This window comes from Poecilia reticulata, linkage group LG14 (genome assembly GCF_000633615.1).
Source record: "Poecilia reticulata strain Guanapo linkage group LG14, Guppy_female_1.0+MT, whole genome shotgun sequence".
NCBI lineage: Eukaryota > Metazoa > Chordata > Actinopteri > Cyprinodontiformes > Poeciliidae > Poecilia > Poecilia reticulata.
The window spans coordinates 22,944,406-22,964,763 of NC_024344.1; the positions used below are offsets into that span (position 1 = coordinate 22,944,406).

A 20,358-nucleotide genomic window follows, 5' to 3' on the forward strand; every position below is an offset into this window, starting at 1 on the left:
TGTGTGTGTGTGTGTGTGTGTGTGTGTGTGTGTGTGTGTGTGTGTGTGTGTGTGTGTGTGTGTGTGTGTGTGTACATTGACATTGAGAGGGACAGAAAGCTAAGGATGATGGGAAATAGAAGGAGGACAGTGTTTAAGTGTGTGAAGGCATGGTGGGCAAATGAAGGTTACATTTACTGTTCTGTTCTTGCTTCCTACAGATCAACAAAAATAACCAAAGTAAATAAAAAATGCAGTTTTAAAATAATGATTAGCTAAGTGAAAAAAAATCAACCCAACTCGAACTTTGCTAAATCGTGAATGTAATGTGTTTAAGCATACTTCAGTTTCTCTAGCTACAGCCTTTCCTGAATGCTGTTAGATGTGTGAAAGCAAAAAATCATTTATATAGAACCTGTCTAACAACACGAAATAGGTTGAAAAACCTCAAAAGCAGTACATCATTCCTTCAAGAAGATTCAAGAACAGATGAAAAGCAAAGTCAATGACATTTAATAGTCTGGAAATAGCGACAACCAGCTCATTAGTGAGAACTGAGCTGTTGGTATTATTTGGAAACTTTCTTAAACATTGAGAAAATATTTAAGAAAGGCTAGAAAGAGTTCAACTGTGTCTTCATAAATAAATATTTGGTCTTATAACTGTTACAAAATCCAATATTTCATAAATCTGCTAAAATACCAATTGTTGATGGTAAAATGCAGTTTGCTCTTCAACCAGTTGAATAACAAACTGACCTGTGGTTAGCCGCTGTGACTTTAAAAGTAGAGACAATCTAAAGAGAATTTTATTCTGGACATTAGCTTCATTAGCTGATTAGCTTAGCCAGAAAGCTATCACTAAGCATGATTCAAAGCAGTAACAGTTCAACTTTATCTTTTGAAACAATTTCTTGTCACTATAATGCCTAAAAAAGTTTCTACATATAATAAAATGCAAGTTTAAAAAAAAGATTTATTTTTAGCATACTGGCTAATGAGGCTTATTAGCTACAAATAAGACCAAAATTATCATTATGTTAAATCCCAGGCAGGAGGAATTGATTTATGATGATTCCCACTGAGAAGGACATCTTAAGTGAAAATGTATGATTTATTATTGTGTATATGTAGGTAACAGAGATGTGCTGGCCAGCCCAGGCTCCTATTTCTTCCTATCCAACAGCGCTGGTCAGGGTGACGAGTGGTTGAAGAGCCTTAACAAGGGAGTCTGGATCCCTTTCACAGGTGGGAACTCAAAAACACACAAAATGGTTCATGTGTTCATTGGTATTACTTGGAGACCCTAACGCAAAACATTTATTGCCTCTTACAACCTTAACAAAAACAGAGGACTCCAGTCTGATTTTAGAATTTATCATAAGGGAGGGATTTCTGTTTCTGTTGCAGGGGTTTTTGGGCAACGTCTGGAGGAGACGGTGCTGTATGAGCGTCGGTATGGAGTGCGCTTGGTTCCTCTGGTGGTGGAGCAGTGTGTGACATTTATCCGGGAACGTGGTCTGCATGAGGTGGGCTTGTTTCGCCAGCCTGGACGCACCAGTCTGGTGAAAGAGCTCCAGGAGGCTTTTGATTCTGGTGAAAGGCCGTCTTTTGACAGGTTCAGCTCCGTCTCTTTTACTTATACAGATTTCAGATCCCATTTAAGTCAAGTAAAACCAAGATTATCTGTATAGCACATTTCAGCAACATTTGCATTTCAAAGTGCTTTACACCATAAAACCACAATACACTAACCAATTCTGAAATTAGCAATAAACTTTACATTTTGTCAAATGCCAACATCAAAATCATGAATATGTTGATTAATGTGCCACTTACAACTAGTCAAAACTAACTCTAAACAGGTGACTTTTTAGCCTTGATATAAAAGAACTCAGTGTTTCAGCATCTTTGCAGTTTTCTGGAAGTTTGTTCCAGATTAGATAAGCATAAAAACTGAATGTTGCTTCTCAATGTTTTGTTCTGGTTCTGGGAATGAAGAGTAGACCTAAACCAAAACACCTTGGGGACCTGGAAGATGTTCCAGATTGTTTTGTTGTGACAATGTGTTTTGAATATATTTTGGTAAGTCATTCAGTGATTAATAAACTAAAAAAAAGTATATTAAAGCACTTAAAAAACACCCAGAAGTTTTTTATGGCAATAATTTAATGTGTTTTGGTAATTGAAAAATGACCTGTTACAAAAACCTCCAGAATGTAAGATCTCCTCACCTGGCAACCCCAGTGAAGTTCAGTCTATTACCTAGGAACCCCAGTGGCAAATAGTCTGTCATCTAGCAACAAAAGCAGAGCTCCAGAACATTTGGTCAGCTGGATTTACTGCTGTATGCGATGTACATTGTATGGCTGCTGGAAAAGACAAATGTTACTATCCAGAAACCTCTTGCTGCATTCTTGTTGGTTATGCAAGAGGCTCTACTTCTACTATTCAAAGATGTATGGTTGTATAATTGTACATTTGTTTGCAGTCACGTTGAAGTGCGAATGCTAGCTTTGAGTTGGGGGGCTTGGTGGTTTAGGTAAGGAATCTGGTGTGCTGTGTTTTGTCTGCAGCGGGACAGACGTCCACACTGTGGCATCACTGCTGAAGCTCTACCTCAGGCAGCTACCAGAACCTCTGGTTCCCTACAGCCACTACCAGGACTTTCTGCTCTGCGGTCAGAAGCTGTTAAGTGACCGTACAGGGGTAATCACTCAGTGCACCACACCACAGAGACTGATGTAAAACACAACTATTGGTGAAAACACATTGCTCAGATTAGATGAGGTTTAATGAGTGTTTTAATTTAGAAAGGTTTCTTCTTTCTGTTTTATCTTCATGTCCTCCCTCAGGGTCTGGAGGAGTTGAAGAATCTTCTTCATGAGTTACCTGTCGCAAACTTCAACCTACTCAACTTTATCTGCCAGTATGATCTGTCTGACTTCATTAGTTTTGACATTTTTGGTGATTAAATCAAGGCAGATTGTTTCAAAGTTGGGACCAGCTTCTCTGTTTGTGCAGCTCATGAGGAATGGATGTGTGTGTGCAGGTTTCTGAATGAGGTTCAGAGCTGCTCCAGCAGTAACAAGATGAACGTCCAGAACTTAGCGACCGTGTTTGGACCAAACATCCTTCGAGCCAAAGCTGAAGACCCACAAAGCATCATGGGAGGTAAACTGGCAGCAGCTTATTTAATATTTTTTGCTTATTTCAAAATACTACTACTTCATAAATGTTTTTCAGTGTTGTAGAACATGTCAATATTTTTTTGCTCCTAAATTAAAAGCATAATCGGCAGGAAAATCTGCAGAAATCATGAATTTACTTTTTTGCAGACTTACTCTCAATGTGTTTACTCAATTTTTCCATTTCTCTCAGTTGCCAGGAAACATTAGCATCACTGATAAACTTTGTCTCTCATGGTTGTCTATCGACCCTGCAGGTTTTCTGTCAGATTAGGTTCTGAATTGGTGTGAATCAATTGCAAAACTTTATTTTTCTTGAGGCGGTTATTTTATTGATTAAAAATATCCTTGGAATCGCGGTGATGTTTTAAAAAGGCTTAGCATCTTCGCTGTCAGTCTTCTCTAGCTTACACCTGCAGGTTTTGGGTCAAAAGGGTCAACAATTTCATCAATTTTTACAAAATCCCATACCATGATGCTTAGAGGTAATGCTCAGTGCTTTACCTGTTGGAATTATCTTCCAAAAACGTAAGCTTACTTTTTTTAGACATGTTGGAGGTTTTGATCCAGACCTGAATATATTCTTAAGAGAGGTATTCTATCTTGCAACCAGTAATTGTTAAAAAATATTTCAGCTCCTGCTTAAGTTTAGGATATATGACCTTAAGCAAGTGCAACAACATTTTCTAGCTTTGACTTCTACACAATAAGCTCTTCTTGTCTGTCTCCAAGCTGCAAAACTGGTCCAGGTGCTCATGTCAGAGCTGATCAGAGAACACGAATCTCTGTTTGCCAAGTTCCCTCCTTCTGCCTGCTCTCATCCTTCTGCAACGCCTTTGAAGCAACCCCATCTCCAGCCACCGCCCTGCCTTCGCCAGCTGTCTTTGCCTCTTATTGCAGACCACTCAAGTGAATCAGGACAACCAGCCGCACATGCAGGCCACTCTAGGTAAAACACAGGGGTTCAAGCATTCAACGGTCAGTTGGCGATTAGTCATTCTCACGCAAGTAGAAAATAATAGATGGATCTGAAAAATAGAATTCAATGGAAAAGTTAATTTATTGAAGTAACTGAGTTTAAAACCAACCACAGCACCACCATGACCATCAAAGCACTTTTTTAAACATCCACCTGTGGGCAGGTACCTGGTCCTGCTGAAAAGTTAAATCTGAATCTTTCTAAACCTTGTAAGCAGAGGGAGACTTACACAAGACATTTTAATTTAAACATTTAATATGAGAAAACTATTTCACTTATAACTGGTAATTTTTCATCAATATAAAGGAATCATTGACTTAAAACATTTTGTGTTTTTGCAGTTTCTCACTTTTGAGGTTCAAGTTAACATTAAAGATCCGACTTCAGTATGCATTGTCGTTAATAACTTTCGAAGTTTCTTCCCTGCAGTTGTATCTTCTCTGCTGATGGTAAATCAGACTTGCTCTCTGGTCAGAAGAAACACCTTGGCCATCGCTACACTTCCTCCCATCCAGAGAACTGCTTCTACCCCTTGCCTTCCTCCAGTGAGTCCATCAACCACCACCCTGGCAGGCACAAAGGAGATTTTTACAAGTACCATGCTGGGCAGGGTTCATCTTCTGTAAATGCTCAAACCACAACAACCAACCCCCAACTACAGACCGAAAGCTCAAATCAGGGGGCAATGGGATGGCAACGCCAAGAAAAGGCAGCCTCTGCCTACTGGAGCTGCAGAAGAGCAGAGGAAGAGGGTGAGGTTCCTGAAGCAGCCAGTGGGGGGAGCAGTCAGGCACAGGAGGACAGTACACCCTCAGTCTATGACAACCTGGACAGAGCCTCTCTGTCTCACACACTGGAGGATGGTCCTACTGAGAACTTTGATTTAGATTCTCCAGGAACCAATGTTGGAATGTGTGAAGCAGAGGTAGATCGAGCTGAACTGGGGACTGCAGGAGACTCCTCTTCCTCATGGTCTTCCTGTGAAGTTCTACCATTAGATGAAAGCAATGACGACCTGGGGGTCAGTAGTCCTGATATCCCACCAAAGAGATCCAGAATGTTGCCTCTGAATCAGAGAACAGAACAGGAAATCTGTGATAAAGATGATCATGAAGACAACGGAGTTGAAGGCAATGGTGCCAAGCAACATCCGAGCTCCTGGGCTTCCTGCTCCGTCATCAGCATCAGCCCTCTCAGCACAGGGAGCTCAGAGGTCTTCCTTCCCTCAGTGGCTCCGGATCTCCAGGTTCAAGAGTCTCACTTAGAGTCGAGGGACACTCATTCTCTGCTGGCAAAGCTGAGGCAGCAGATGGCTCAGCAGAAGGCAGAGTACCAAAACAGGATTGAGAGGTATTACTTTTCCGCATTTTTAAGGTTCATACAATTTCAATCTGACCCCTAACACTTAACCTTACCCCTCCATTTGACTGACAGAGCCACTCACCAGGACAGGCATGTTTACTGTTAACACTAATTACCCCACTGTTGGCAACTCACTGATGTCTTTGCTATATTAGCAACATTTCAGACGAAAGTATCAGTATCGGCAACAATCAGAGTCGGCAGGTCAGGCTTTTTAAAGATTGGTAATCATCAGTCGGCCAGAAAACTGCAACCAGTTCACTGCTAATGCAAAGGTGCTGCAACAAAATTGAGACGTTTAGGAAATCTGAAAACTACAGAGAAGTTTAGGAAATCTGAACACTATTCTCTGTAAATGAAGAGGTGCAACAATTTGGTCACTCCATGTCATTTATTCATGGATTACAGGTTGGAGCGCTGCAATGACGTCCTCGAACGGCAAGTTGCCGTTCTGCGACTCAGTCTGGAGCAGCAGAGGCGAAGCCAGAGCGTGGCAGAGATCAAGATCAGAAACATGGAACGAGCCAAGGCAGACGCAGACCGCCGGAACACCACCCTTCAGAGGGAGATGGAGCTGTTCTTCAGGACATATGGAGAAATAAGGAGAAGAGGAGGAGATCTGGGAAGAGCTGGAGGAGGAAGCATCTGAAGACTGAAAGACTGTTTTTCTCAGCAGGAGTGAAGAAGGGAAGAAAGAAGCTGCAGTTAGAAGCGGATGGATTATGTCAAGATGAGTTAATATGAAAACAGATATAAGAACATTACGTTAGTGGAGGTTCACGTTATTAAAGGTCAAATCTGATGAGATTTTTTAAAAATTTGCCTTTAAACCTCAAGTTAATTCTCGTCTTCCTAGAAAACGCAGGCAGCACACTGAAGCCTCTGATGACTGAGACTCAGTCAGTCCCAGGTGATAAAGCATCAGTTTTATGTTCTACATATTCTTTACAGTCAAAACCGTCCACCTTTATTTAGTCCAAAAAGTCCAGACTTGATGTACGAAAGATTTAACATGTCAGCGTGACCTGTTTGTTAACACAGTTAGCACACTGATATTAAAGACAATGTGCTTTGTAAAATGGCAGTGGAAATTAAATGAAATTCATGAATTATAATATGTAAAACTAAAATTATTCCAACTCTTTATCAATTTTGTTTTTGGGAAATCTTTAAGAATTATGAGTAAATATTTTTAGTTCCATCTTTATTCATTTAAGAGCACATTTACAAACCTGTAAGGTCCCATCTCCACACCCTGCATGGTGACTTATTGAATGAGAAAATCCAACAAAAAGCAGTGAAGAGTACACAACTACTTAACTTTAAAAAGGTGGGCATCCACTGTACATTGATTCATTACTCACAGGTTACTTTTGATGATTGTGGCCAATGAAAACCCAAATTGGGCTCATTAGAATTTTTTTAATACTACATTAAAAAAATAAAACCTGGTTAAATTACACAAATGTCAACATTCTGATTTCTTGAGACACGTGAAAAACCTGCACATTTCAAATCACATCCACCTGGACTCTCAATATTTATGTCTGTGCATCATCATCATCATCTGAAACCTGAAACCACTGCTCTCTGCATGAAAACACTTTTCTAATAAAACCTATTTTAAGCCACTTTCTTTTATTAATTATTGCCAGTTAATCTGACATGAATTAAATGAAAACTGAAACAGGTCTCTTCACAGGAGGATGAGATCTATTGTGATCAACGTGGAAATTCTTTGTCATGAAGTGCCAATGAAATTTGTTAAAATAAAATTTTTTTAACCAAAAACAATTGAGCTGAGACTTGTTTTTTCCAGAGGATGAAATATTTATTGTCAAACTGTGCTGGTAACGTGAACTAAACTGTACACACACAAAACAAAAATAGAAAAGAAATAAAAATCACTTAACTGACAGAAACTATCAGGACTGAGTCACGCCTACAGAAAGAACATTAAAGTGTGATGCTTCAGTCTGATTAAAGGGGGAGAGTATCACACTGACCACTAAGCACATGTAAACACAAGTACTATGGACTCATCTTTAACAAATGGAAAGTACATACATCAAATATCAACAGTTAGTGACCACAGAGAAAGACAGCATCTGAATATCACCACAGCAGTTACAAGTGGTAAACTTTCAGGGTTTTTTTCTTTCATTACCAGAAAATAGTAGTAAGAAGAAAAAAGGTTCACTTTATGGTCAAAAGTGCTCAATGAAGATGCTTGCATGTGTAATCTTACAGAAACTTAGATATATCATGTTTATCTGAAAACCAGGACAGCAAATAACTTACCTACATTGAGATAACTTGGCAGAAAGACCATATTTTGTTATTTAGGGAGAAAATACATGAAGTGTTTAAATGTGTGTGTATATATATATATATATATATATATATATATATATATATATAAATCAAGTGACAAGGTTTCTGTGAGATGCAGAAAATGCACACAGCAGTTTTTAAAGTCCAAAAATGTAAAAAACTAAATCCTTCAAATGCAACCGTCAGTAAAAACAATGGAGAAAAGTGAGTTCAATTAGTGAAAATTTCACATTTCTTTACAAGAAGCTTGAGCTCAGAAAACTACAAACACTACAGTATGTTAGGGGGAGCACAGGTCTCTGATTTGAACTCTGGATGTCTTTATCCCTTTGATTTCTAACTGGAATAATGTCTGTAAAGCTAAATTATGTTAAATCTGTACAATGAAAAAGGAAGAAAAACAAAACTTAAATAATTCAGCTCAACCTTCCACAGGGCAGAAGCCTGCCAATTCTTCCTGAGACGACTTTTACAATATATCTGGAATATTTTTGCTCTGTTGGTTTGATCAACACTTAAGTGGTTCGACATCTTCGTCCCGTCCTGCTTGGTGCCTCATCAACAAGGCAAATGAAAACAGTTTCTACAGGGGATAAAGTGCATCGTTACATCTGGGACCATAATCACGTTTTAACTTCAGCTGAACAAAACAGCAGGTGTCTGTTGAAGCTTCACATAACAGTTTAAACAGCAAAAGGTGAAAGAGAGGATTTGATTTTACACGCAACATCAGCACATATAGAAATGTTTTACTGTTTTTCTGTTGAGTTGTTTGTGGCGGACATGTTGGAAAGTTTATACTAAGTGGTCACGGCTCAAAGGTCCCACGAAAAGTGATTTTTTTTTTTTGGGTGCCCAGCAAAAATAGTGAGATGAATACAACAGAGTTTAGACTGTGATAGCTGTCAATTCAGAAGATTTTTCCTCAGAGTGCCGTCAATATGACAGAGTATCTGGGCTGTTGGAGATATAAATAAACAAAAAACTAATTTCTGCAAAAAAAAAAACCCTTAAAATCTTCTACATTAATGTTAAATATTTGCAAGAAAAAGAATTTAGATATTCTGGGTTTGGATTCACTATGAATGCCTCAAACAGGATCTGGAATAAACGCCTAATCAGTGAGTCTGAACACTGGAGATGTTCACATACAGGAAAAATGTACGACTTGCATTTTTTGTAGCAAATATTTGATTACATAAAGTCAGCAAATACATCAGCTTAATTATCACAATTTATGCATTAATCGTGTAGAATTACTTTTTTTCCCCTGTATTAACATTCTACATTCCACATTGGAGAATATCTAATTGTTTTCTCATAAATATATGAAGATAATGTAAGAATTTCTGAGTTTGGAGACATTATTTCTTTCATTTCATCTTTTATATGCAATGGCTCTAATGCTCAGGAAATGTGACTCAAATAACATTCAACATAAAAAGTCGCTCTGAGTTATTTTGGTTTGATCGGGGCGTCATTTTTCATAAGGATTAATGGAAATAAGACAAAATGAAGCGGAATTAATTACGTTTTACATGAGATTTGACTTTTTTATGCGCATATATCTGCATAATTCATGAAAATACTTGACTAAAAATATAAACAACCAAAAAATTAGTAATGTACATGAGTGTGAAGCAGGAAGGGATGAAATGAGGGTAAATGCCTATGAATTAATCCAAAGGTGAAACTATGTTTTTCATGCTAGCTATTTTTTGTAAAACAAACAAAAAAGATGGTTAAAAATTATCAACATAATAAACAAGGTGACATAAACCAAAAGCATGAGGAAAGAAAATATTTAACATTATTTTTAGAGATTAGCTAACCGAAGCTATATGCTCTAGCATGAACACAGTCTGAGCTGCCGAACGTCTGAACTTTAGAGCTCTGGTTCTGAAAAACCTTCAGCTGGAGTTCAACTAGCCACTTGTTTGACATTACAGTTATAATAGATGGTCACTGTTCTCATACAAAGTTACAAACTCAATGGATTTCAATAAATTTTGAATTCCTCCTGAATAAATAAATGAAACCCAGGGGGGTTTAAAATGCTTTCAGTCTGACTGGAGTTTATTTTATTAATGATATATAGAAAATATAAACATCAAATGAGCAGCAAGCACAAAAAGAATTTCTTTGGAAACAGTAAGACTCATGTTTCTGTTTAACCTGAACAATAAGGGACTGTGAACAGTAAAATGAGGAACTCTAGGGTGTTTTTTTCATGTCATGGGACCTTGGTCGTATCGACGGCGTTCGTCTCAGAAGCCGGACGGCGTCAGGATGTTCATGTCTCGGTGTTTGAGCTTGTGTGGCCGCGCTCCCTGCCGCCGACCCTCCACCGTGGGGATCTCCATTTTGGGTGGGGACACCCTCTGGGGGTTGTCAACTAGCCGTGTGGCCTGCGACTTCATCACCTCCATGGGGGTCGGCTTCTGGGCTCCACGGTACGCCTGGATGGCAAAGCCTGCTGGGAGAAAAAAACGCAGCAGTCAGCATATGCAAAAACTCTACTTTGAAATGGACTACATTTAATAAAGAAAAAAAAAGTTTTTAGAAAAATCATCAATAATCACTAAAAAAATTTACTGAAGCATATTTTCTAGATTGTTTGGATACAAATTTCTAGCAACTTCTACTTTGTCATCAATGTTGTTCTGTTTCCTTCAGGTATAAATATGACGCGACACAGAGGCTTGCTTATTTTAACCACTCTTGAAGATGGGAAAGACAAGAAAACCTGCTCTTTAAGAAAGGCAGACATGTCAAACTGATTACAAAGAACTAGCTACTGCATCAAAACCACACATCTCTACAGACTATCTGGAACTTCTCTGCACAGAAGAAAGCAAACATTTCCTTAAACTATTCATGTAGGTCTTCACTTATTTATAGAGCTGTTTAAAAACAACCAAATCTGAAGTAAAAAAAAATTCTACTGTTCATCCAAGATTTTATCTCACTCAAGCAGCCAAACAGAGGATAAATGTAACATTGAATGTCATCTGCATAGTAGTGAAAAAGATATGTTAAGTTTGTTTCTCCTTTGGAATTTAATTTACCTGAAATAATTAATTTTTCATTTGGGATTAACAAAGTAGTTTTTAATTAAAAATTGAATAAAAAAAAAATCATCCCCAGTGGCAATAAACATAATTAAAAAAAGCATAATGACCAAATCAAGACAAATGGTTCATCAGACATAAAGTCAGAGTTCATCCAATACCATCTCAGTCTATAGACCTACATCCTATAGAAGAACTCAGGTTAGCACAGGAGAGGACCCAGCACAATCTGAAGATTGTACAAAGAGGAACAGTCAAAGATTGACTCACTCTATTCTTATTTAAATGCATTTTTGAGCCATCTTCAGATTATACATTTCTAATCTACTTTTCAAATAGTGCATTTTTATTTGCTTTGCACTTTTGTAGCAATTCTTGTTATAAGATGTCTATAGCCAATTAAAAAAAATATTCTGAACAAATTTAAAATCTCTTAGGAAGATAAACAAATCTCCAATAATCCCAAACACATCCAGAAGAGATCATTCCGATTCCTTGATGACCTACCTAGAGTCATCCTGGAGGAGAGATTTTAGGTCTCCAGTTCAACCATTCCAGATGTTAACATCTAACAGCAGCTTCTCAGCAGCGTCTGCTGTCTGGTGTTCATGTGTTTATGTAGAGGGAAATTCTGCGTCACTCTTTGCAGGGGCCAACGACTGACAAGGTGAATGTTGATCAGTGTTTACTGCTAGTCTGAAGGTCTTGCTTTCATCCTTTAACCCAGAATGTGGCTGTGAATCTGAGGCAGAACCTCAATCTACTGCTAAACCACAGTTGCTGTAGATTTAAGATCTTTTTAAGACCATTATGAATACAATTTAAGATCTGTATCATGACAGAAATGTACTGAAGAAAACTGAACATTTCACATAGTAGTAATGCTCAACTATTTTGCACTGAATGGACATATGAATAGGCAACAGAAATGAGCCAGAGGCTAAGACAAACATCCTTCAGCAAACTAGTGATAAATTTACACTAGTTTGCTAGATAGCACATGCATGCTAACAGCTAGTTAGTGGGAGCCTCAGAAAGAAATGAAGATGTCTGCGCACGACTAAACGTTTGCTCGATAGCAAAATCCTGCGAGGAAAATAAATTACGTAGAACGTACGACAGAGTCCTGCCACCACAAAATTTAAGATCTGTGATTAAAGTAATTAAGGCCAACATGTGTATCATTACCTTCTTAATGTAATGATCAATTTTTGGCAAAAAAATAAAAAAAATCACCTCTTTCTTACCAAAAGATGTTTAAAGCAAAAAATAAAAAATCACTTTTGGCAAAAAATAAGGCCATTATTTTAAGAGGTGACGATATTTTCTACTGAATATGTGACATTTTATGGCCTTAGTTTTAGATACACAGATATAGGACTTACTAAGGATGCGTGAACAGATCACTCATGCTGGATAAAATGAGTTTGTGTTGCTAGAACTTGTTTCTGTTTGTATTTAAGCGTTTGCAGGCCTTTGCCATTACCTGCAGCAGAACCGTCTGATCCCACGTCAGAGGCTGAACTCTGGACAGGAAGTCGAGGCCCAAATACGCCCCACCGCTCGACCGCTCCACCTACGCCTGGATCTCCCGCCGCTCCTCCTCCTCCCATGTCCACACTGCTGTTAGAGGAGCTGATGCTGACCTCTGACCCCGTACTCCCGAACCAGCCTCTGCAAACCAACACAAACAGCATGCCGGCTTTCAGCCCCTTATCCAGGTCACGTCGATGCACTGAAGCGGGGCTCAGACCACAGGAAGCTGAACGCTGCATGTGTACCTGCGCTGCTGCTTCGGCGAGCTGTGCGGAGTGTTCGATGGAGTGGACTGGGCAGAGGAGGATTTCTCTTCTCTGGCCTCCAGGCTTTGGATCTGCAGCTTCTACACAATGACACAGAGGAATCTGTTATCTAGCATTGCTACATCTGATCCAGATCTTTGCCAAAGCATTCATAGCCTTTGGACTTTTCCACATTTTGGCACATTACATAACAAACGTTAATGGATCTTATTGGGATTTTACGTGACAGAGCAACTCAAAATGATATGGAAGGACAATGAAAGATGATTTTTGATTTTTTTTTTTCTTTCATTTAACATTCTGAGAAGTGTGTCTGCTTTTGTTTTCAGCACCCTGAGTCCATACTTTGTACATGAATATTTTGCTGAGATTGAAATCTGCCAGATTCCTGTTTGCAAAATATGTTAAAATCAGGAGGAGCAATTTTGCAACTTCTAAATTTGTTATAGGTTTGAACTTTAAAGCTATCCTCCCATAGTATTTCTGGATGTATGTTTAGGCTGACTATCCTACTTGAAGCTGATCTCCACTCAAGTCTTTTGCAGCCTCCAATAACAATCAGGGGTCTGAACATAAATGTGCACCAAGACTTATTTTCTAATATTTGAAAAGTATGCATTATTTGCCTTCCACTCCACAAGGAGAATTTCAACAGCAAGCAGATGAATACAAATAATAATAGTTCAAACCAGGCAGAAATACTGGAGTTGCATTTTTCAGCTTCGCTAAAGATAAAATACTTCATGAAATTTGGATAAATGAACTCTTAACGGAAAAAAGAAAGGAAAAATGGAGGAGGATGTTACTACAGACCACTACACAAAACAATGAGTTATATTGTACATCATTTAATCCTGTAAAGTCTTACAGAATCTTTGCACATACAAAAAAATGCTTCTTCCATTTCCACCAAATACTCCACCACCTCGAGTCAGAACGTAATATCTGCCCATGACTCAAACGTTTGCCTGACAGAAAAGTCCTGCAAAAAAAAATAAACTACATAGAAAATACGAGATTAATATCTCTGCCAAGACAAAATGTAAGCCCTGTGATAGACATATATAAGGCTATCTTACATGTTTTTGAATAAATTTAGGACATTTTAAGGCCTTAATTTTGAATGCATGAATTTAAGATTTTTTTTAAGGGTGTGCGGTCACCCTGTTCATGTGATCTGCGGCTGTTATTGCTCAGCTGGCCTTTAAAGCCAACATAAAAAGCACACTATTGGCTCCTCATGTTTTATTACTGACGTGCTGATCTGACCTGGAGGGACTCGGGGACGCGGTGGTGGTGTCTCGTCTCCTCCGCTGTCAGGCCTTTGTGTGGAGTGTAACTGGTGTCGGTGAGGCCCACCGTCTGCTCAAACTTGTACATGCTTTCCTGAGTGTGTTCTGAGGGCGAACGACAATACATTCACTCCAGTGGAAAGCTGCTTGACAGCAAAATCTATTTTCAGTCTTAATCAAATAATCCAATTTAGAAAATATTCAGATAGCATGGAGAACTTTCCACCCTAATAAAGGGTCGTTACGTAGATTATAGGCGCTCTAACTTACTGGTGATGAGAGAATTCATGATGATGGACGAAGCCTTAGTTTTCACTACAGCTGGAGCCTTGAAGAGGGCGCCATCCTGCCCGGCAGCCTGTTTGACGGCGCCGCCTTCATCCTCCTGTAAGGTCAAACACTCAGACTGAAAGTGGACCTGTTGGGAAACAATCAGGCGTGGAAATGTAAACCATGTTTTACCTCAGCCAGCTGGGAGAACTTCCTCTCCGGTATTACAGGCCGCCTCCACAGGTTGTTGATGCTGATGTCGTGAGGCGGCGTGGACATGGGGGCCTCCAGGTTGTCGTCGTAGCTGAGGGCCCGTCGAGTCATTCCAACAGGGAGTTTCATCCCACCCATCCCAGAACCCTCGATGGCTGCAGAGATAAGTTCATATTTTGTCCTCTTTCACTGTCATATTATTTCATCTCCAGAATGGAGAGATTTCACCGTAGTAAAGCAGCTCTGAACAAAGTGGACAAAAGCTTAAGGTTAACATTAATGTTTTTTTGTGCTTGGAGTCGGTCTCAACAAAATATTTAAAGGGACTGAATCACTTGAAAGACAAAAACTTAAAAATAGGAAAATATCCAGACGTTTTGTTCCATTTTTTTAAGCTAAGAAATAAGCAGGGAAATTGTCTCCAATTCAGAAAATGTTGGGATGATGATTTTAAAAAACAAAACCATCAAAAACAGAAAAGGTGTCCGAACCTCATCTGGGTGAGCTCAAATGATAAAAATGTGAAAATTGATCAACTGATGACTCCTTAGAGGAATATTAGTTTGCTATAAGCAGACAGATTAAATCTATTAAGCTTCTGTCTTTTAAGAGTCGATAAATCTCATCTCGTGAACATGGACCTGAAATAGGTCACTGACAAGGAAATTCTAAGGATTTATTTCCTCAGAGTTTGAAATTTTAGACGATGAATTGGTTTATTTACAAATAAATATTTTTTTTTAAATCAATTATGAAATTAAAATGTTAAAACACAATTTTAAAGTTCAAAAATGTATTAAAAGCAAAAAACAAAACAAAACGCTGCAAAACTTTGTTAAATCCAATTTATAAACTAAATGTAAAGAAAAATCCATCATAGAAATGATCTCAACTCCATTTCATAACTTAACTTGAGACAGACGGAGCTTATCCTTCCAAAAATAACTAGTTTTGCTTGTTTTATTGGGTGTCCTGACCACAAAACAATTTAAAAGCAAAGTTTCAACATATTCAGTTACATGTTAACTTATTAATACTATCTGGTGACATGGAATATGATTCAGTTTGGAACATAAATATTGTTCAGTCACAGCTGAATAAAGTTAATAGTTGGTTTAGGTATGAGATTGCAAGTGGTTGCAGCTGTAAGTTCATATGAGGTCCAGAAGCAGTTGCCAAGTTTTAAAGCTCCGGTCTGAGGCGGTTTTTCTGATAACGAAGTGAGCGACTGAGGGACTTTGGTTTTGTTGATATTTAGGTCAGAATATTCCCACAGCGGACAGATACAAACATTAACAGAGCAGAGAATAACCTGTGGTAAAGCTCTGCAGAAAGGAGTTGAGTAATCATGTTCAGTAAGTCAATTAAAACATTTTGTTTCAGATCAAACTAAACTTGCATTTGTGACTAATATTTTTTTTTATCATTTTATACAAGTTAAATATTTCTTCTTTAATAAAACCCTTAAACTAATGAGAATCAAATAAGCCTTTTTTGTTACATATGATGTATCTTAAAAAATAAATAAATAAAGTGGGCAGAGCATGTACTGATTTATCAATTTAAAACTGACCTTCATTAATCCACATCAGTACTCACCTGGTAAGTCACCAGATCCAGACATAGCTGCAGTTAATTAACAAGTTGAGACAAGGGAGAACCTGAAAGGAAGAAAAGGAAACAGAGAGAGAGGCGTTGGCTTAAATCTGCCTGATTTCTAAACTGAAATCAGACCAATATCTGTTTAGAAATCACACTGTATTTCTAAACAGACCATAAGCATTAGACTTATGTAATAAATCTACTTGTTACAGCAGTGAAATCATGTCTGAAAATTTTTGCAGAAAACAAAAACAGCCGCTAAATTAAGTAAATTTATTCAAAAGTGCAAAGTCTTGTTGACTCTGTAGAAACCCCTTCTGGCACAAGAGCAGCATTCTCCTATAGTACTTCTGTTCTGGTGAACTGCTAGGTAACCGCTCCCCTCTGCCACTCACCTTTGCTGCACCTTTCTGCAGCTCCTCTCTGCCTGTTAGTGAGGAGAACCAGGTGGACTCAATCTCCTAGCAATCAGAGTGCAGGTCCTTTTGGTGTGACTGACCTGTCACTCCGGTTTTAGAGCATCAGAAGCAAACAGTGCTGGTAGCATATAAATTCAGAACTGTGCAAAAGTTTCTACAAACTGTGAAAGACAGTCGGTTTTTCAGCTATGTGCAATGTGGACCATCATACAAAAAATAAAGATGAGTCAACTAAATTAAAGGGCTCTTTGAGTGAAATCCAGTTCAAACTTCCCAGTGGAAACTATCCTTTCAAGTGGGGAGTCGCACAGCAAACTAAACCTGACAAAACTTGACAACTTCACAAGACTGGAGAATAAAGACACAATGAGCTCTGACCTTAGTGCAATCTAGGGCTACAAACACGGAAATAAACATTTTATTGCCTAAAACGCAACAACACAGCATTCCTTTAGTGAACGCTAGATGAATAGTAGCAAAAAATGCATAAAGGTTCAAAACTGGATTTTACTTTTAAGCTGCGGCATATTAAAACTCCCTACACATCCTTACCACAACTTTCATTCTTTCAGGAGAAACAAATTCCTTACATGGGACTTTTGTATTTCAATATTTTTTACATAGGATACATATTGTGTTTAAGAGTAGTGATGGGTCCAGCAACACCGACGCGCCGGCGCATGCATCAAGCCCATAGACCAACACCCGTGTCGGTGCGCGTATTGGTTTCAGCAAGTCACGTGACCAATACAGGAACTGCTTCGAAATGACACTGGATGCCAAACTGTGTTTATAAGGAAGCAAATCTGTCAAAAGCATTTACCAAACAAATTCTTTATCTTTTACATTATCATCTATGGAGCAGCTTCAAAGGAAATGTTTCTGCAGTGTGGGACCATTTTGATCTTATATTGGAAAATAAATTTGTTTTCATTTTTGTCGTTTCATCCGGTTCTTGTCAGTTTCTACATAATCTATCTGAACCCAAATTCAGCTGAAACTGACTTTTAGTTTACTTTCATATTATGTTCTGCAGGTTAAGTGTTGCATATGTTTCACTAAACTGTCTTATTTAAATAAATCCACCTTTTCAATACTGAGGCATTATGAGGCCAGGCATGAGTCTCAGATACACCTAGATAAACTCAGATATGCAGCCATTCTACAAATTACTCAGTTGCTTTTGATAAATCATTTCACATACAGTGAACCCTCGCTGTAACGCGGTTCACTTTTCACGGTATCGCTGCTTCGTAGATTTTTTTGTGCAGTTTTTTTTCCCACGGTGTTCTTTGTCCTAATTGACCATATGATTGGTAAAAACAGTCTCCGCGCTACCTGAGTGCCAATAAATTTACGGTGTTTAATATAGATTGGCCACTCAGGAGATGGAAACTTAAACTTTCAATGTCTGCTGGAAAAAAAAACTGGCCAGAGGCAGCAGAACCCGACCGGAGGCTCGTTTGATGAGATCCGTCACTCTGCCGTAGATACAGCTGTGAATCTCGCGGGGCAGCTTGGAGGAGACGCTTTAATGACATGACTGCGGATCACATTAATAAGGCCAGATTGATGCACACGCACATCCGCCGACCTGAAAACAGGTTTTGTTCTTTGGTTTCAATGTAGAGTATTTATTTATGCTGTGTAATAACTGTAAAAACTAAGGCAACTACTTCACGGATTTCGTCTCACGGGTCATTATCGGAACGCAACCCCTAAGAAAAACAAGGGTTTGCTGTAAATGTAGTGTTTACTTAATTTTTTTCTACAGCAGAAGTTTTGTCAAAAAAGCGTAACAGGCTTAATTTCAAAAGGTTGTAAAAACTTTTTTTTAAGTAAAAATGTGTTGGGGGGGCTGTCCATGCATCCTCATTCCAAACACATTCACTTAAATTTTCACTTTATGGTACATGTTCTTCACATTCTTTTTTGACTGTGTATCAAATATATTTTAAATGTAACTGAAGATATGACATAATACAATATATAATATTCAATAAAATACAAAGACTTAAATCTTATTGTATAGACTTGGTCATCAAATCCCTACGTTGCCTGTAGGAATTTTTAATGTCCAGCAGGTGTCAGTATTGAGTGACACAGTATCGACACAGTATCAATACAGTGTTGCTGAGTCGAAAACGCCTCATGACGTTTCATTTACCCATCACTTAAGAGACCTACCTTCCAGTTTTGTTGCTCTGACTTGGGTTAGAAGGAGTGGAGGTAATGGTTATACTGATCTGTCGGATGAACACAAACGCCTCTGGCAATGCATTGTGGGAGAGCAGCAATGCCACTGATGCAACTGAAGGGACAGCAGAGAACAAAAGTGAGTCGTTCCGTTGCATAAATCCTGCAGAGGACAAACAACCACTCAGTGTTTCTCCCTAAGAGCCAACGCCGAAGCGGAAAACCAGAGTATGGGCAGTAACACACAGTACGCCGCTCTGTGTGCTCACCATCACTTATTGTGAGGAAAAGATTGAGAAAGCAGATGGAGGAAGTGGAAATGAGTTTCCTGTCTCCCAGTTCAGCCTCGGCAGACAAAAGACTAAGTTCACATGGAAAACCGACAACGACAAACTCGATCAAAAATGGTTTTACCGCCAAAAATTGAACTGCTAAAGACTGCCTCAATTTTTGGTAGCTTGTTAGAGTTCAAGGAAAATGAATTGTTGCTTTGAAATGCAATTATATGCAGCTGGTTAGTTGGCCTTCCAGTCTTCTAGATATAAAAACTTGATAAAAATGTTGATAAATAAAATGCTAACATTCTCAGTAAGAGGTTGAGAACAAAACAGTAAGAAAAATCTGTTTTGTGTCTAATCACAATGTAAGTAACTTATCTTTGGTTTTGCTGCAATGTTTTTTTTTTTTTTTCCTTTTCATCAATTATTACATTCTGCTGTGGTTTATATTGACGCCTCTCTCCCCCATTTTAATGCCTTTCGTATTTTTTTTTATCCATTTTTAACTATAGAAAAAATTTCATGAGGAATAAAAAGGTATTTAACTTTTTATTAAGTTATTTTACGATTGAAATCCACTTTTTATTGTCTAAAAATATAGATTTATTTTTCTTGGGTCAGTTGGTACTGTAAACACTGCTGCCTTGGAGCAAGAAGGTCTGGTGTTTGAATCTCGACATGGGGTCATTCTGGATGGAGTTTGCAAGTTCTCCCTGTGCATGGAAGGGTTCTCGGCAGGTGCTGCTGCTTCCTCTCTGAGTAAATAACGTGTGGTGTGACTGTAACTTCAGTCAAATATTTTAAGATTGAATTGTGCAGTGATCCAGCATCTGCATCTAAAAATCCCCTCACAAACCAATCACTAGCCTTCATGTGGGCCAAATTACTTCCAAGTGGGTCCATTCTTTCACGAACTGTTTGTATGTTGAGGGTGACACATTTCTTGCATAACCTTGCGTGGTGCCAACAATGAGACAGCAACACAGATTAAAGAAGACAGAATATCAAAGCGTGACATGGCAAGGGTAGCTGGTGCCGTTAATAAACCGTTATAAAACCGGATCACTGCAGCCAGGCTTTAATGTGCAGACGTGCACCTCAAATTAAAGACATGTTTGGTTCAAGAGGGCCTTAAGGCAAATGTTTTAGCTGTGTGAAGCTGACACCCCACCCACGCCAAAAAATCCAGCAAATAGTCTGAACGGTTAGTGCTCTGTTTGTGCTCTGTTTGTGCAGGTTTGTGCCGTTAAAACTGTTGTTTGTGCAGCTTTAGTTTCTAAGATATTAAAATTTATTTTTTAGGTCATCCAGAGTTCACCATCCCCCATATTGCTCCAAAACAAACCAAAGTGGGCTAGTTCGTTAGTGCTCCGT

General features: G+C 38.6%; 2 protein-coding genes across 8 annotated transcripts in view; one reads left to right on the forward strand and one right to left on the reverse strand.

Moving 5' to 3' along the window:
* Nucleotides 1-7,530, forward strand: part of LOC103476266 (rho GTPase-activating protein 22-like) — a 21,733-nt gene extending 14,203 nt beyond the window's left edge. For 2 of the 5 annotated variants that reach the window (XM_008428473.2, XM_017308666.1), the window contains 8 exons: nt 1,113-1,226; nt 1,389-1,596; nt 2,555-2,687; nt 2,834-2,907; nt 3,031-3,152; nt 3,899-4,115; nt 4,575-5,495; nt 5,916-7,530. In XM_008428473.2, coding sequence (XP_008426695.1) covers nt 1,113-1,226; nt 1,389-1,596; nt 2,555-2,687; nt 2,834-2,907; nt 3,031-3,152; nt 3,899-4,115; nt 4,575-5,495; nt 5,916-6,156 — 2,030 coding nt within the window. In that variant the 3' untranslated portion in view covers nt 6,157-7,530. Of the gene's footprint in view, nt 1-1,112; nt 1,227-1,388; nt 1,597-2,554; nt 2,688-2,833; nt 2,908-3,030; nt 3,153-3,898; nt 4,116-4,574 lie in introns of all 5 variants that reach the window. The other 3 variants (XR_535434.2, XR_535433.2, XM_008428477.2) reach the window with 3 other exon arrangements.
* Nucleotides 7,531-8,335: 805 nt separating this feature from the next.
* Nucleotides 8,336-20,358, reverse strand: part of LOC103476267 (putative monooxygenase p33MONOX) — a 15,881-nt gene continuing 3,858 nt past the window's right edge. For 2 of the 3 annotated variants that reach the window (XM_008428478.2, XM_017308667.1), the window contains exons 2-9: nt 18,698-18,821; nt 16,089-16,150; nt 14,469-14,644; nt 14,277-14,391; nt 13,984-14,111; nt 12,694-12,794; nt 12,399-12,586; nt 8,336-10,317 (exon numbers count right to left, since the gene is read on the reverse strand). In XM_008428478.2, coding sequence (XP_008426700.1) covers nt 10,109-10,317; nt 12,399-12,586; nt 12,694-12,794; nt 13,984-14,111; nt 14,277-14,391; nt 14,469-14,644; nt 16,089-16,113 — 942 coding nt within the window. In that variant the 5' untranslated portion in view covers nt 16,114-16,150; nt 18,698-18,821 and the 3' untranslated portion in view covers nt 8,336-10,108. The remainder of the gene's footprint in view (nt 10,318-12,398; nt 12,587-12,693; nt 12,795-13,983; nt 14,112-14,276; nt 14,392-14,468; nt 14,645-16,088; nt 16,151-18,697; nt 18,822-20,358) is intronic. The other variant, XM_008428479.2, reaches the window with a different exon arrangement.